General features: G+C 38.4%; 1 protein-coding gene across 1 annotated transcript in view; it reads right to left on the reverse strand.

Moving 5' to 3' along the window:
• Positions 1-18,973, reverse strand: part of LOC122558089 (uncharacterized) — a 42,898-nt gene that overhangs the window by 17,768 nt on the left and 6,157 nt on the right. The window contains exons 3-7 of the mRNA XM_087996478.1: positions 18,145-18,465; positions 11,666-11,782; positions 8,218-8,652; positions 1,854-2,231; positions 535-846 (exon numbers count right to left, since the gene is read on the reverse strand). Of these exons, the coding sequence (XP_087852604.1) occupies positions 535-846; positions 1,854-2,231; positions 8,218-8,652; positions 11,666-11,782; positions 18,145-18,465 (1,563 nt within the window). The remainder of the gene's footprint in view (positions 1-534; positions 847-1,853; positions 2,232-8,217; positions 8,653-11,665; positions 11,783-18,144; positions 18,466-18,973) is intronic.

An 18,973-nucleotide genomic window follows, 5' to 3' on the forward strand; every position in this document is an offset into this window, starting at 1 on the left:
TAGCCCATGAGCGAATAATAAAAAGAAAATCAGCATCTGTGCTAACATTAAGTTATTAGATTTCAACAGAATTGTGCACTTCCAATCACATGTCATGCTTCAAGTGATCTCAGTTAAGATAGAGAATGAGACATTTATACACTTCTATCTCATGCTATGATACAATGATGATGTAATGAATGTATATAGTAATGACATACTATATATTGCCATTAGAAAACAATGCAGCATTTTTGGCTATTTTTCTGCTGTTTTTGTGATGAATGATATTGGGTTGAGGGTAATTTTGAGCGGAGGGTAATCTTGAGCTCAAGTTAACTCTTCTAATCTAATTTCATAGAAGACTGCTAATAAGAGTAGGAAGCCTTCATTTAATTAATTTGGCTAAATGCAGTGCCTGAATCCAGTATACAGATTCCATTAAACCATTTGTTATACAAGGTGTTAAAGTCAACCACATATGCATTTCATATTCTAAACTAAACATGGCAATGTTTACATAATGTGTCAACAATAATTAAACACCTTACTTACCTAACTGATTCAGTACACATTCAGTTTTTTTGGATCCTGTGATACTTCTATGCTGGAATTCACAAGTTAATGTCTTCCCCAAGTCTTCTCTGTCAGGAATGAATTTAAAACGACTTGTGAAATAATAAAGGCCATCCTTTCCATTGTTTGCTTCGTTATCAGCATTCATTTCCTTTAATACCATATCATTCTTTTTCCAGATAACTTTAATGTCTTCTGGAAAAAATGAATATATTCGACAAGATGCAGTTGTTTGTTCGTCAACAATTGGAACTTCTGGTGACAGTTTTATATTATTATATTTTGGGATAGCTAAGGAAAGAAAAAGGAAAATATGAATTATAGGATTTTGACTGGAATAAAGCCATAACGAAACAAAAAATTTTGAAACTTATTTCAAGTTGAAACAAAACAAAATGATATCTACTCAGCAAAGTTACAAATGATAGTACAAATATTTGATTTTAATAACAGATATGAATTGCCATCCTGGTACAAAATGCAATGCAGCTGAGTAAAGGTAATAGGCTACTATCCATTCTAACCTGGATATCCAAATTTGCTGTTCCTCCCATATAATTTCTGACAAGTTCTCCCACAAGAAGGGATGTTCTAACTTCATAATGCTAGCTTTCAAGTTTTAGAATTCCTTTCCCAAATTCCTGTGCCTCTCTACCTCATCCTGTTGTTTTGAGATTTTCCTTATCTTGCTAAAACCTGGTTCTCTGGCTTATTCCAAGTAAGAATTTAGGAAACATCTTTTCTGAATTACATTTACCATAACAACAACCCTGGGAATTGGAGACCAGAAATAAGACGCAAAATAAGATTGCTACCAAAGCGAAATTCAGAACAAATTGAAGTTATAATAGTTCAATTCAAAATTTGAGACATGTTCAAAAAAATTAAGTTCATTGCAGAAAGGAGTGCAGTATATTTCATAATTAAAACTGTTCAATTTCTTCCTCTTCTTGATATTTTTGTTGTAAAAATGAAATATCCAGTAGTACTTCATCAATTTAACGAATGCCTTTCCTTTTTCCAGTGGAATGGTCAACCATTTTAGGTTGAAGCACATACAATTTTATTCAAGATCTTCTAAACTCTGTCATATTTTGAGAGACATTTTAAAAATTGCAACAATATCAACATTAAATAATGGCTCTTATTTCTAATCAACTACTTATCCACCCATTGCGATAGGGTCTTAACTACTAAATATGCATTTCAGTTATTGATTCTGTGCTGATTGTGACAATATATTATTGTGAATTTTATAGTAAAACATGAAAAGTAAAATGAAGAAATGCTGATTGTACCTGTTATATTTAGCTTAATTGTTTTATATAATATTGTATCTGTGGCAGGATGTATTACTTCACAAATATATACTGTTTCATGATCGTCATTAATAGTTGGTATAAAATACAAAGCACTGGCAACAGTATGCGTATGGTCTTCATATTTCAGCTCAGTTATACTGTGGGTATACTTGTGTTGCCCTGGTTCTGTTATTTCAATGAACCCTGTTCCTTCTGGTTGAACCATCCCAATCTTTTTTTTTATTGAGTTCTTTTCTTTGTACCAGTTGATAGCCAGTGGTCTAGGTTTAAATCCATTGATTGGGCAAGTCACAGCAAGCACTTCTTCATGAATAATACATCCTGGTATCACTGGATCAGTCATTCTTGGTTCAACTTTTTTTATATAAAAGGAAAGAAAATACAATTATGGTTAAAAGCTCTGAGAATTTATAAACATAGGCTACTTAAAATTAACGAGTTTTGAGAAGATTTGTAGGTCAGGTTGAGGTTCTGGATGTAGGTTTGCTTGCTAAGCTGGAAGGTTCATTTCCAGACGTTTCTTCACCCTACTAGGTAACATCTTCAGTGGGCCTCCGGGTGAAGCTCTGGTGTTAATTCCTGCTTTTTATTTATATCTTTGACTTTCTTTAGGGCGGCACGGTGGCACAGTGGTTAGCACTGCTGCCTCACAGCGCCAGAGACCCGGGTTCAATTCCCGCCTCTGGCGACTGACTGTGTGGAGTTTGCACGTTCTCCCCGTGTCTGCGTGGGTTTCCTCCGGGTACTCTGGTTTCCTCCCACAGTCCAAAGATATGCAGGTCAGGTGAATTGGCCATGCTAAATTGCCCGTAGTGTTAGGTAAGGGGTATGGGTGGATTGCGCTTCGGCGGGGCGGTGTGGACTTGTTGGGCTGAAGGGCCTGTTTCCACACTAAGTATCTAATCTAATCTTTGGGTTGGTGGTAGATGGGGTCCATCTAACACCCCCTGAGAAAAAAAAAACAGGAAATGACATCACCACTGGAAAAGATGTCACCAACCCAAACATATAAACAGAAAGCAGGAATTATCAACAGTACTTTGCCCGGATGGCCACTGAAGATGGTACCTAGTGGGGTGACGAAACATCTAGAAATGAACCTTCCAGCTCAGCGAGCAAACCTACATCCAGCGACTTAAAATTAAACCGGACAATTATGTTATCTATAGTATATTAACCATAAAAAGACATAAAATGCTGCTAATATTGGTCTGCAGGGTTCAAACCAGGTCATAGACTGGTCTGCTGGTCTCACTGAATGCTATAACACAACCAGGAATAGAATTTTAAAACATGGCCTGTACTACTGCATTCTTATTCAGCAGATTGGACACCACACAAAATATTGCAAAAGTGCAGCTATTAAGGCTCAAAATTTAAAAGGATGCATCAACAATACAGGAAATGGTCAAAGGAGAAAAAAGAAAGCAGAGTAAAGGCTCAAAAATAACTCTGTAAACATTTTAATCTTCACAAATGCAGCACGGAAGAAAAATGTAAGCAAAAGTTGATCTACGGAATTTGAAAGCAAACATGGGCAAAGATCTTGCTCTTGAGAAGAATCTCTCAATCTTAGGCATCAGTACCATATATCTGCTAACTAGATCGACATTCCATGTCATAAAGTGTTGTCTTGCTGTCGCAGGTCAAGAGTTTTCCCAACATTTATAGACCTTTCACTGCATATAAATTGATACTCTGCAGAGCAGAAGTCAAGTTGCAGTAAATGACAAAGCATTGTGGAACACTTCCAAGTGCTTGATTTCATAAACCATCATGACAGAAACAGGACTACTTTGTTCACACAGATTGGGCTTCAGGTCTTGACACATCACCCAAATCTTTGCTTATCCTCCTCTACTTTGGAAAATAAAACTTTGTCATACAAACCAGTGTAAGTACTGAAAAATGCAATTGTTTGATTTTATGAGCAGCACATTAGTACAGGTATAAAGAGAAAGTGTAACCACCCAAGTGAAATGATGACTGTTCCTACCATTAGGACTGCTATATGTGTGTTGCCTGGTGTCAACAATCTTTTGTGAAATGATATAGTTTTATAACTGATTCCTGCTAACCTTTTAATCATGCCATATGCAAGCAGAGGCAGATGTTCTTGGTCATTTGAAAGACGATGGGCCATGATCTTTATTAGAGTCATAGAGATGTACAGCATGGAAACAGACCCTTCCGTCCAAGCCGCCCATGCTGACTAGATATCCCAACTTAATCTAGTCCCACCTGCCAGCACCTGGCTCCTATCCCTCCAAACCCTTCTTATTCATATACCCAACCAAATGCTTCTTAAATGTTGCAATTGTACCAGCCTTCACTACTTCCTCTGGCAGCTCATTCCATACATATACCACCCTCTGTGTGAAAAAGCTGCCCCTTAAGTCTCTTTTATATTTTTCCCCTCTCACCCTAAACCTATGCCCTCTAGTTCTGGACGCCCCAACCACAGGGAAAAGACTTTGCCTATTTAACCCATTGCATGCCCTTCGTAATATTGTAAACGTCTATAAGGTCACCCCTCAGCCTCCTACGCTCCAGAGAAAATAGCCCCAGCCTGTTCAGCCTCTCCCTACAGCTCAAATCCTCCAACCCTGGCAACCTTCTTGTAAATCTTTTCTGAACCCTTTCAAGTTTCACAACATCTTTCTGATAGGAAGGAGACCAGAATTGCATGCAATATTCCAACAGTGGCCTAACCAATGACCTCTACAGCCGCAACATGACCTCTTCTTACTGTTCACATCATTATTTACTTTCTTGTCATTTCATTCAAAAATAGAGCAGTGTTTTTTTCTAAATTTAGAAGTAATAAATAGATTGCTACTTAAAAAGGTACTCCAAAAATACACAATACCACATTCCAATAATATGGGAAAGTACCAGAAATTGGATTACATGTGACCAAATGACAGAGGTACTGAATAGGTACTTTGCATCAGTCTTCCTGGTGGAAGACACCAATAGCATACCAGAACTTTATGAGTCCAAGTTTAGAGGTGTGTTCAGTAGCTGTCACGAAGCAGAAGGTGCTGGGGAAGCTGAAAGGTCTGAAGGCAGATAAACCACCCAGACTGGATTGACTACATTCAGCATTCTGAAGGAGATAGGTAAGGAGATTGTAGAGGCATTAATTTGATTTATTACTGTCACATGTATGGAGGTAAAATGGAAAGTATTGTTTTGCATATTAACCAGACAAATCATACCTTAAGATTATAATTTTAATGTGAAATATCACTGTGTTTTGAGTCGCACAGCCACAATGCAATTATTCAAAATGTTTTAGCTCGATAGTCACAGGTGAAGTGCTGGAAGTCTGGATGTAGGCTAACATGGTGCCACTGTTTAAAAAGGGTGGGAAGGACAAACCAGGGAACTATAGATCAGTGAGCCAGATGTCGATGGTGGGCAAATTGTTAGAGGGAATCCGGAGGGACAGGACGTACATGTATTTGGAAAGGCAAAGACAGATTAGAGATAGTCAACATGGCTTGTGCATGGGAAATCATGTCTCACAAACTTGATTGAGGTTTTGAAGTAGTAACAAGAGGACTGATGAGGGCAGAGCAGTAGATGTGATCTATATGGACTTCAGTAAGTTGTTCGACAAGGTTCCCCATGGGAGACTAGTTAGCAAGGTTAGATCTCACAGAATACAGGGAGAACTAGCCAATTGGTTACAGAACTGGCTCAAAGGTAGAAGACAGAGGGTGGTGGTGGAGGGTTGTTTTTCAGACTGGAGGCCTGTGACCAGTGGAGTGCCACAAGGATCGGTGTTGGGACCACTACTTTATATAAATGATTTGGATGCGAGCATAAGGAGGTACAGTTAGTAAGTTTGCAGATGACAGCAAAATTGGAGGTGTATTGGACAGCGAAGAGGGTTACCTCAGATTACAACAGGAGCTTGATCAGATGAGCAAATGGTCTGAGAAGTGGCAGATGGAGTTTAATTCAGATAAATGTGAGGTGCTGCATTTTGGGAAAGCAAATCTTAGCAGGAATCATACACATAATGCTAAGGTCTGAGGGAGTGTTGCTGAACAAACAGGCCTTGGAGTGCAGGTTCATAGCTCCTTGAAAATGGAGTCGCAGATAGATAGGATAGTGAAGGCGGCATTTGGTATGCTTTCCTTTATCAGTCAGAGTATTGAGTACAGAAGTTGGGAGGTCATGTTGCGGCTGTACAGGACATTGGTTAGGCCACTGTTGAAATATTGCGTGCAATTCTAGTTTCTTTCCTATTGGAAAGATGTTATGAAACTTGAAAGGGTTCAGAAATGATTTACAAGGATGTTGCCAGGGTTGGAAGATTTGAGCTACAGGGAGATGCTGAACCAGCTGGGGCTGTTTTCCTTGAAGAAAATTATGAGGGGCTTGAAAGGATAAATAGACAAAGTCTTTTCCCTGGTTGGGGGAGTCCAGAACTAGAGGGCATAGGTTTAGGGTGAGAGGGGAAAGATGTAAAAGGGACTTAAGGGCAACTTTTTCAAGCTGAGGGTGGTATGGAATGAGCTGCCAGAGGAAGTGGAGGAGGCTGGTACAATTGCAACATTTAAAAGGCATTTGGATGGGTCTATGAATAGGAAGGGTTTGGAAGGATATGGGCCGGGTGCTGGCAAGTGGGATTAGATTGAGTTGTGATAACTGGTCGGCATGGGCAGGTTGGACCGAAGGGTCTGTTTCCGTGCTGTACATCTCTATGACTCATGAACAGGTTATTTTACTGTTGTAACCATTACTGCTTCTACCATAGCCAAAACAGTGAATTGAGTAGGTTATTAAAACCTGTCATATTACAATCAACAAATGGAAACATGTTTGCATTCTACATGAAAGGAAACATAGTGCTATGATTCTCTGGTAAAAAAAAGATGATAAAGTTGAGGTCAAAATCAAGATTTGTGAAACAACTTCGAAAACATAAATAATTGTTCTATCTATTCCAGTGATGTCAAAACTGTTTTTGCCCAACTATGTACAGGTTTGAAATTACAAGAAATTTAGTAGTAACTGTGGTCATTCATACCATTGTCGAAGAGAAGTCAAAGCAAATTACTATTTTTTTTTACAGCATGAAGTATATGCTTAACAATCCTTAAATTCTCAAAAATGCAATCATTTTCTTGTTACGGCATGCTTATGCCTTTACTCCATCGTTTTACTTATAGTCTTGAGGCTCCCAATGTTTATTTGAGAAGACTCTTCAGCTAATAAAGTGGTTGTCAACTCTTTGTCTAAATGCACACGATTAAGGATTTATTCACCAATGAGTAACAATGGAACATCTGCTCTCTACTGAATTTCCTGTAATTTCAATCCTGTCCATAGTCGGGAAAAATCCAGTTTTGACATCCCTCTCTAAATATTGAACTGTTGCTTTATTTATTGTCCAACTGCTCCTATAATAAGTTTATGCAATACGAAACATAAGGGCAGTGGAAACAGAGGATGTACAGGCTGAATAGGCTGGGGCTATACTCCCTGGAGCATCAGCGGCAGAGGTATATAAACTTTACAGAGGTTTATAAAATCATGAATGGCATGGATAGGGTGAATAGACTAGGTTTTTCTTCCCAGGGCAAGGAAGTCCAGAAGTACAGGGCATAGAGTTCAAGGGTAGAGGGGAAAGATTTGAAAGGGACTTCGGGGCAACATTTTCACTCAGAGTATGGTATATGTATGGAACGAGTTGTCAGAGGAAGTGGTAGAGGATGATACAATGACAACATTTAAAAGGCATCTGGATGGGTACATGAATAGGAAGGGTTCAGAGGGATATGGGCCAAATGGGACAAGATTAATTTAGATTATCTGGTTAGCATGGATGAGTTGGACCAAAGGGTCTGTTTACACACTGTAAAACTCTGTGACTTCATAAAATGTATATAATGAGATGGATAAAAGATAAATGGTCAGAACAATTTGGGGTTTAGTAAGCCAGTGACCAGTTTTCTCGCCCTGTGCAATGATATTCAGTTTACCATGATATTCTGGAAACCATCCTACAACAAGATAGTTCATGTGTGTTTCTGCAAACGTATAGGTTAAATTGCCATAGTTCTAGAGAACCATACAGCTTCTCACTCATAAAAGAGAGATGACTGGTGGTGAGGGAAAGGGAGGGGTTAAGAAAACAGGATCGTCATGGTAATCTCAGCTGGTGTGGGAATCAAATCTACATTGCTGGCTCATTTGGCATCACAATCCAGCTATCTAGCTAACTAAACTAACGAAGCCCCATGTGCAAGTATACATGCATACCTCTGTGTTAACAAAATTTCTTTGGATATATTTGATTAGCAATAACTTGTAATTTACTTACCACCTTCAACTTTCAGACAAGTCTTCCTAATTATAGGCATATTGAGAGCGCTATGGTGGACTTGAATCTGGAGGACAGCTCCATTATCAGTTTCAATATCAGGCCAGAACAAAACTTCACAATTCACACTGGAGCTACCATCATTGTTGCATTTAACAGTTGGCACCTTAAATTTGAAGGATTTTTCCTCTTCTTCAGTTTGATATGTACAGTTTGAAATAAGTTCCTTCTGCTCATCTCCTCCTGAATCCTGTAGGGTCTGAGGTGTAGGGCTCCATGAATAAATTTCCTTTGGTGCCCTATCATCTCTTCTTTGTAGCAACCAACTAATAGAAACGTTCTCAGGCCTATATCCAGAAATCTGACAATTCAGAAGAGCCTCTTGCAAATGTATAAGTCTTGGAGGTTGGCTGATATCAGAAACTTTTGGAGGAACTAAAAAAGAAACACCTAGATATTTATCCACTGTTTGCCACAGGTTCAGTCATTTCAAAACATCAACATTAATCCAGCGTATGACAGAATACTTTTACTGGAATAACAAAGATCATCAACAGTAGTTTCATTTATAAACAGTAATGAAATTAAAATATCTTCTCTCACTGAAAGAAATTTGTCTTGACCAAAATAATCATTAGTCTCCTTAAAGTTAAAATAAAGTTCTGGGAGATGGGGAGTCATAAACAAACAAACAAACAGATCATACACCAAATATAAAATTAAGGCAAAAGTGCAAAAAATTCAGTACCAAAGGACAGAAATACGTCAACAAACAGAACAGTAGAGATCAGTAATGTATGGTGGAAGCCAGCATTTCACAACATAGTGAGAAAGATCATCCAAGCTAAAGAGAGATCCACAGAGAAATCAGGTAAAACAGAGAAGTAGGAGGAGAAAGATCAGTAGACATAAGATCAGGCAACAAACAATGTGAGAGTCACAAATCTCCCAAAGAGACAGAGATAACAAAATTGAAACACACCATTTGCACAAAAGATAGACAAGGCTGTGGTGAATTTCAACAAAGTTGAATCAGACAGACACAAAAATCAACAGATCAGTTTATGAGCTCAAAATATATTAAGTTAAAAATCACACAACATCAGCAGACTTATTTGGAAGCACTAGCATTCGGAGCACTGCTCCTTCATTAGTCAGCCCGCAATCACCTGTTGAAGGAGCAGTGCTCCGAAAGTAGTGCTTCCAAATAAACCGGTTGGATTTTAGCCTGGTGTTGTGATTTTTAACTTTGTCCACCCCAGTCCAACACTGGCTCCTCCAAATCAAAAATATATTAAGAAGGGTATGAGAAAGTTCTGAAAACAAAGATGTGACAGCATGACTGCTCACACAAGACTAGGGTAGCAAAGAAGTGGGATATTTTTGAGCTTCTTTCCATGCATTTAATTTGCTTCGCAGTTCAGTGCTGTTTCATTTTGAGACAAATGCTGAAGGCAGAGAACAAAACTGCATGATACTTTAAAGATAATTACATTTCCTCTTTTGCTGGACATTGTAGCTTTAAACTGACTTGTTCAGATATGAACAGCACTCAGATATAAACAAAGTAGCATTCAGTCACAGAATAAAAATTATTACTTTGTCACACTATTGTTCATCAATCATTTACAATTACTTAAAATTTTACTGAAAATCTGAAGCTTGTTTTATGAGCAAATCCATGATGTTGGGTCTCCTTAGCTAAACTTTGCACTAAGATCAGTAATGCTGCTTGTTGTATAATTTCAGTTTCAACTCGGATATAATCAGATGCAGCCGTGTTCCAAGAAAAGCACTGTAAACAAAGTTAAAAATCACACAAACACCAGGTTATAGTCCAACAGGTTTAATTGGAAGCACACTAGCTTTCGGAGCAACGGTCCTACATCAGGTGATTGTGGAGGGCTCGGTCGTAACACAGAATTTATAGCAAAAATTTGCAGTGTGATGTAACTGAAATTATACATTGAAAAATTGATTGTCTGTTAAGCCTTTCATCTGTTAGAATATAGTGATAGTTTCACTTCTTTCATGTGCAAATCACAAAATCCTTTTTTTTTTAAAAAGTTGCATTCTAGGGTTAGCTGTTAACAATGGTGATAGCTAGACAATATGTTGAAGGTAAAAAATGCCCCTGGTGCTCACCTTCCACCCTACAAATTTTCGCATAAACCAAATCATCCGCCAACATTTCCGCCACCTCCAAAAAGACTCCACCACTAGGGATATATTTCCCTCCCCACCCCTTTCCGCCTTCCGCAAAGACCGTTCCCTCCATGACTACCTGGCCAGGTCCACGCCCCCCTACGACCCACCCTCCCATCCTGGCACTTTCCCCTGCCACCACAGGAACTGTAAAACCTGTGCCCATACCTCCTCCCTCACCTCTATCCAAGGCCCTAAAGGAGCCTTCCACATCCATCAAAGTTTTACCTGCACATCCATTCATATCATTTATTGTATTCGTTGCTCCCGATGCAGTCTCCTCTACATTGGGGAGACTGGGCGCCTCCTAGCAGAGCGCTTTAGGGAACATCTCCGAGACACCCGCACCAATCAACCACACCGCCCCGTGGCCCAACATTTCAACTCCCCCTCCCACTCTGCCGAGGACATGGAGGTCCTGGGCCTCCTTCACCGCCGCTCCCTCACCACCAGACACCTGGAGGAAGAACGCCTCATCTTCCGCCTCAGAACACTTCAACCCCAGGGCATCAATGTGGACTTCAACAGCTTCCTCATTTCCCCTTCCCCCACCTCATCCTAGTTTCAAACTTCCAGTTCAGCACTGTCCCCATGACTTGTCCGGACTTGTCCGACCTGCCTAGCTCCTTTTCCACCTATCCACTCCACCCTCTCCTCCCTGACCTATCATCTTCATCTCCTCCCCCACTCACCCATTGCACTCTATGCTACTCTCTCCCCACCCCCACCCTCCCCTAGCTTATCTCTCCATGCTTCAGGCTCACTGCCTTTATTCCTGATGAAGGGCTTTTGCCCGAAACGTCAATTTCGCTGCTCGTTGGATGCTGCCTGAACTGCTGTGCTCTTCCAGCACCACTGATCCAGAATATGTTGAAGGTATTAGCTCCCTGTGTTCTCTGTCTATGACCTGATGTTTAGATTGTTATCTCACTTTTTAGATTAGAATCAGAGTTTTACATAAATTCATGCAGTTTTTGAGCTCAGAGTTCTACATGAATGTATGCATGAATGACTGATGAAGGAGCGTTGCTCCGAAAGCTAGTGTGCTTCCAATTAAACCTGTTGGACTTTAACCTGGTGCTGTGTGATCTTTAACTTTGTACACCCCAGTCCAACACCGGCATCTCCAAATCATGTCTGTAAACAAAAACTTCAACAGAGATGAGCCATCATACCACAAAGCAAGAATTATCTAATAATTTGCAGTTGCTGTACTTTTAAAGTGAATTGAAGGATGCATTACCTTTTTTAAGGTACTTGAAGTACACAAAAAATCCAATGCCCGTAATTGCTGTACATGCCAATATGCTAGCGATGACACATCCAGTTATTATCCCAACTGGTACAACAACTTCTGGCTCTGTAGGTAACAAACAGTTGTTTTGAAGTGAACAGCAAAATAGAACAATATCTGAAAATTGAGACTTATTCCAAGACAATGGTTTGAAGTATTTCAAACTGAAAAAATGCATTGTAAGTTGATAAAGATCATTGAACATTTCATGTTAAAGAGTCTTCACAGTTCTAAATAACATTAGTTTATTACCAGCAGCTGTTGATTAGCATTTTCAGCATTTCTTGAATTCACATGAGCTCCAGAACGTGAAGATGTATACAAATAAATTCTTCAGCATCATCAAGGTGTTGAATACAAAAAAAGGGGAAAAGTTGTATGTGAACTCAGCAGACGTTTAACAACAGACTGTAGTAGTACTGCATTTTTATAGAAGAAACATGGAGAGACAATACAGGCTCAATGCTAGAACTTTGAGGGAAGGACAGGAGCAGAGGACGTCGGGGTTCAGATGCACAATTCTTTGAATGTGGCCAAGGTGAAATTGTTAAGGCAGCTTATAAGATCCTTGAATTTGTAAATAGAGGCACTATCAATGTGAGTCCAGGTGGATATGTTGCTTGTCCAGTGAGAGGGTCAATGGTGTCACGGAATAATTGCAAAATGTTCTCGGGAAGATGAATAGTCAGGGGTTGTGTTCCAAATTAGTACTAACAACGCGGGCAGGAAGGGGGATGACGTCCTGTAATCAAAATTGAGGGAATTATGGAGAAAAATAGCAATCAGACTTCTAAAATATTAATCTCCAGATTATTCTCAGGTAGATATATCTTGACTGGAAACCTCATGAAGGAAGGACACCAGGACTGACTTTCGGAAAGATGGCATCTGTACAAGTCAGATAGCTTGCCCCTGATAGAATGCAGGGCATTTTACTGGTGAGGGTTTAAAAGAATTCAGCAGGGCATGGGGACAGAAGTTAGAAAGTAATATCAGGGTACATAAAGTGCCAAGAGAGGCTGATCATGCTGGAGTAGAGAAAAATAAGTTAATGAGTGAAGTCTGAATAAAAACAAAAGTAAAGTAATGAAGTCTAAACCAGAATTAATCTGCATGTTTGTGAATTCACAGAACATTGTTAACAAACTTGGGGAGTTACAGCTACAAATTATCACTTGGAATTAGGATGTCTCAGTAAGAACAGAAACCTATGTCAGGGCAGGTATAAGTGATAAATATTCTTGGTTACAAGATGTTCATTAGATATAGGAAAGAAAGTAAAAGGAGGGTAGTGTTTCAGGTTAAGAAGTAAGTTGTAATACTAGAGAATTAGGATCTTTCAGAGGTGAAGGACAGAATTAATTTAGTGAGACCTAAGGAATAAAAAGGGTGCAACTGCATTACTTAGTGTAGACTACAAAACACCAACGAGTGGGAAAGATACAGAGGAACAAGTCTGCAGGGAAAATGGTAGAGCGATGCTGACAATGAGCAGTCATAAAGAAGGACTTTAATTAACGATATATGAACTGGGATAATGCTACTGTAAGGGACAGTGAGGAGCAACCATTCCTAGATTGCATTCAGGAGAATTGCTTATCATAGTATGTGTTTAATCCAACAATAAACAAGGTACTGCTAGACCAATTTCTTGATTTATGCAGCTGCCCTGATTTTCAAGTGACAGTGGAGAACAGTGATCTTCTATCATAAGGTTTAGGACGATAGTAGAAAATGACATTGATCACACAGGAAAAGAATAACCAACCTCAAATGGAGCAAGAACAGCGTTGGGCTGAATAGACTGGAACCAATGATTGAAGACAGTCCACCACCAAAGAGAAGAGTGAAGATATATTCTCTCAAAAGAAAAGCGGAACACAAACAAATCTAGAGCTCCCTGGATGACAAAATGATAGAGATTGAAATTAAAGTTGAAGAAGAATAAATTATGTTTATGATGTCTAAGGTAATAAATGCAATTGAGAATCAAGCTGAATATAAATAGTTCGGGGTGGGGGGGGGGGGAATTTAAAAAAAAAAGCATGCAGTTAACAAAGTGAAATACCAAAAAACCTTCCATAAGCACAACAATAGTAAAAGAGTGATAAAAAGGAGAAGGAAGGTCAATTAGGGACCTAAAATGGGGGTTTACACACAGAAGAAAGAGGCATGACTGATATGCTAGATAAATGAATACTCTACAAGTATGTCTGAGGTAGATGCTACCCAGGCCATGGTAAATCAGGACTAAACTCAATCTAGAGAGCTTATAATTAATAGAGAGATATTAATTACATTTTCAGATTTGGTGAAACATTGGAATCAGATGAGATGCATTCAAAGGTGAAGGAAATGAGAGTAGAAATTGCAGAGGTACTTGCAATAGTCTTTCAACCTACCCTGGATCCAGGACTTGTGTAGGACAATTAGAGAATTGCAAACATTGTGCCCTTGCTCAAATAACGTTTGGAACAATCAGCGCAAAAATTACAGACCACCCAAAATGTATATTTGCATTGGTAGGGAAATTTCTAGAAACAATTATTCAGAATGGAATTAGTAGGCAAAATGAAAACTGCAGTTTAACTGGAACAGTCAGCATTGATTTGTTCAGAGAAAAATCATGTCTATCTAACTTGCAGTATTTTTGAACAGGTAACATCAAGCGTTGATGAGGCTGTTGATGTACAGTACATGGATTTGCAAAAGGCTTTCGATACTATACCACACAGCAGACTTGCAAAGCAAGTTTTAGGTCATGCAGTAAGAGGAACAGTAGCAAGATGCAAACAAAAATTAGGTGAAGGATAAGAAATGGTTAATGGTTAGTTTTTGGGCTTGAAGTTTTGGAGTTGAGAAAATTGAAGAATGAGAGAAATTAACAGAGTTAATAATTGTAGACAATAATAACTGGGGTCTTTGCTTTTCCCATATGTAAATAAATTGTCTCCCCCTCACTGTCCCTAGATGTTGGTGTAAAGAAGAGCAATGCAGAACTTCTAAAGGCCATTGATGGTGCATTGGGCAAACAGACAGCAAAGAACGTAGAACATAGAACATTACAGTGCAGTACAGGCTCTTTGGCCCTCTATGTTGCGCCAATCTATGAAACCAATCCGAAGCCCATCTAACCCACACTATTCCATTATTATCCATATGTTTATCCAATGCAGAGAAGTGGGAGTTGATACATCTTAGTACAAAGAATAGAGAGAATAATGTAAAACAGTATTATTCTGAAGGGTGTGCGGGAACAGGTGTGTGTATATATAGATAAGTCATTAAAAGGTGGCAGGTCAGTTCATGATAGTTGTTAACAAGGCATACAGTTTTCTAGGTTTCATTAATGGGCCATTGTGCATAACAGATGGATGCTGTGCTGATCATATAAAGGACCCAAGCTGCACATCTTCTACACAGTACTGTGCACAGTTCTGGGCACCTCACCCTAAGACAGATATGATTGCACTAAAGAGTTCATAGAAGAGATTTATGAGAATATTCCAGGATGAGAAACCCTAGGGACAGTTTTTTTTCCAGACAGAACATTTTAGTATGTTGAGACACTTTGTAAGAGGATTGAGAATCAGAAGGCACAGGTTTTAAAAAATTTGCAAGAAGAAACAAATTCAAAATAGGAAGAAACTGTTCTACACAGTGAATGACTAGGATCTGAAATGTTCTTCCGAGAGGTGTGATGCAGGCAGGTTCAATTGAAGTATTCAATACAGTATTACATGATTATTTAAATAAAAGTAAAAGGTAAAACCACCATAGGGCTACATTTCGAGAAAGAGAGCAAGAGAGCACGCGAGAGATTGCAAAAGAGTGTGCTTCGATAGTAACCTCTCATCACTGTATATTGCAAACCTGCCATCTAGCAAAATATTTGGCATTGTTGTAATGTGGACCCAGGATCCTCCATTTATAAGACAGGGACTTCAATCAACTAACCCACAGTACCAACAGTAAAAAAGAACACATGGTTGAGGAACTGCAAAGGATTGGAATTATGTTTAAACATTCAGAGAGCAGGTGCTGGCATGATGGGTCAAATAACAACCCTTCTGCATTATAACCACTCTGAGTGTGAAAGTGCAGGTTAGTACGGTCAACGTATAGTCCTATTACTTAGGATTTTGTGTCAGCAACATTTGCAAAATGCAGGCAGACAGCATGGGTTCGTGTGGAACTGGAAGGAGAAAGAGTAACATGAGAAGAGAAAAATAAAATTTGATCACAAATCTCTCTCTGGAAATGATGTGACTGAAAAATAGCTAATTAGTTAGGTTGGAGTTGAAATTAGTTTTGTTGGGACATTGGGAGATGAAGCTCAAGTTCTTGCAGAAGGATGGTTTGAAGATACGTAATAGATTGTTTGTTCGTTTGTTTAACAAAGTTAGGAATCCTGGCTCGTTCAAGATAACCTCGAATTAATATAAAAATACTAACACCACCAATTTCAATCACCTTGATGATAAACACCCAAGAATGAAACTCAAATTACTTTAGCCATGGTTAGAAGCATGATGTATTTACATAAGTAGTATCTTAAATCCAAATCCATCAACATGATGCTGAAAAAAAATCTTGCAGTCAGAAGCGTGGAATGTCACACTCTACGGAATGTGAAAGGTTGATTCTGAAGAATGATGATGACAGGAAGTAAACAACCTTTGAAACGTGTGGCAGAGGATAGTCAGTTGGAAGGATAGAAAGAAGTGATCGAGTTGGATCATGAATAGAAGTTCAAAAATCCGACTTAGAGGGAAGATAACCTGACTTAGAGGGAAGAAGATTGAAAAGTAGATATTGGAAACAAATATACAACAACCTTGAGGTGAAACAACTGGAGAAGTTAAGCATTAAAAAGGCAGGACAAGAAGAAAGACTAGATAGGTGGATAAAGTTGAAACAGGAGGGTAGACTGATTAAAGGGACAGAGGTAGCAAGACATTATCAATGTTTGCTGTACAATTATGCTGAAAACGAACAAATCATTAACAGCAAACCATTGTCCCAGCTTAGGTGACATGCTGGGAATATTGACCAAGTTCCAAAAGGTACTGGATAAGATTTTTGCTACTGTAGAGAGCTTTAGAGCATTTTAAATATAAGTTTGCTGAGATAAGATCAGAAAACAAAGCAACAAATGAAGAGTACGTGGGACATTAGTGTAAAGCAGAACAAACAGCTTATTTTCCTAAGTAGTGAGAAAGCCCAGGGAAGGAACATGAAATAATCTGGGTTAACTGAATATTAAATCGAGTTAGGAAAGAAAGATTTCTTTAGAAAGTATATGAAAAGATACGAAAGCAAGGTAAAAACATTTAAGATTTAAAAGTTTTAAAACAGCCTAAAATATGTAATCACAAATTAGAAAGAATGAGAGATCACACTTGTAAGTGTCCACTTACTACGTAAAAGAATTTGCTTGCCAGCCCTCAACAATAATCTTACTGTTAAAAGTGGATTATAGAATTAACTTTCTATGCTAAATTTAACACATAATTAGCAAGGAAATCATGAAAAGATTATGAATTTTGGAAAAAAAAACTATATTTTGCAAACTAGCAACTTGCACTGGTTCTCAATTTAGAAGATATAACTTCCTCATTACAAGCTGCAGGTTACTTTGTATTTGTCAACAAAAATTTGTCTTTCCTTCTAAGCAAAATATGGCCCATTGCTACAATTGCTACTATTTAGAAAGCTAGCAGAAATTATGTAGGAACATAGGGCAAGACAAAAGGGAGGTGAAGCATTTAACCAAAGTTGCAATTTCTTTCCATGTCGCTAAAAAGAGCAAATCTCATGACACATTGATTACTTTCAATGCTTTACCACTACAATAGAGCTTTTCAAAACTGTTGACAGTCAAACTTGTAGAAAGGCAACACACTCAATACAATTGCAATTCCTGAACTGCTCAGGGCTCTTCTGATAATGAAGTTTTCCTGCAAGTTTTTCCAGAAAGCTCCACAGGCTATAACCATCATTTCACATTTTGCTCAGCTTTGTTGAAATTCCAAACTTGAAATTCAGTTTTGGAAAACTGGTGATTATAGAGAACTTTAGTCAAACTTAATGCAGCCATCAAACTCCAGAAACACAACTTTCAACAGGGATTATTTACTTAACATAAATTTCAGATTACCACCTAAACAGAGGCACTGAAATTTCAGTTTAAATATATGAACCATATAAATCTTTAACCTGAAATTAAGACAGACAAAGACCATTCAGTTCAAAATTCCCCTTTGCCTCCTTCATCAGAGCCATTAACTGTAAACCACAGAAAAATTTCAAATGAATACATTAACCTTCATGTATAATAACAGTACAATTTCAGTGTTTGTTTTGTATCTGCATTTTCTAACATAAACCAGACTTCATGTACAAGTACATCAAAGTATAAAATATACCTTTGACAGTCAGCTGGGCTTCCAATTTTAAGTCTTTATTAAGCGATGGGTGTTTGACATAGCAGATATAAATATTGCCATTGTCTTCCAGCGTTGGGTGCAACCTCAGTCGGCTGGAAACACTGTAGGTTCCATTTTGATGTTGAACTGGGGATCCTGTGCAGATGTGTTGTGAAAGCATTTGTTCCTCATTTTTTGTTTTCTGTATCCAACCCATCTCAATTGAGACAGGATAAAAATCAACACTGTCACATTTCACTGATTTCTCCGTACCAAGTTCAATTGTGATCGCAGTTGAAGATAAGCTTACTTTTGGCAGTGCTGCAAATGACAATACAAATCAAATGTTTAGTATTTCATGTGAATATTCACCTGTTCACACCTTCTGCCGATGTAATGATTGCACAGATTGAAATGTCTGCTGTTCAAAATTTCCTTTCCTCAACTCCTTTTGTACTCTTTGCTTCAGCGTCCCATACAATTTTGTCACTGGTGTGTCTACTCTCAAAGGGTGGCAACAGGCTGTTAACTGAAGTATTATGTTTTGGACACTCCAGTCTGTTCCAAAAAATACAATTTTCAAGAGATAACTATGTTTTATTAAAATTATATTTTAGGAGACATAGTGGACCACTAGAATTGAAAAGTATCTATGTACTAGATTCTGTTCTAATACTTGTATTGTTTGTGCTGTCATCTGCCTTTTGCAAAGATGTATTTTTATCTCATGGACAACCTCCTCCAATCTTACCTGTTGTTAGACCAATAGCGCCATTATTTTCAATCATTCAACAGATCAAATAAGATGAAGGCTGAACATACAAGTGTT

The sequence above is a fragment of the Chiloscyllium plagiosum genome, unplaced genomic scaffold, assembly GCF_037043375.1.
Source record: "Chiloscyllium plagiosum isolate Xiang-an unplaced genomic scaffold, Cpla_swu_hap1 HiC_scaffold_18, whole genome shotgun sequence".
Classification (NCBI taxonomy): domain Eukaryota; kingdom Metazoa; phylum Chordata; class Chondrichthyes; order Orectolobiformes; family Hemiscylliidae; genus Chiloscyllium; species Chiloscyllium plagiosum.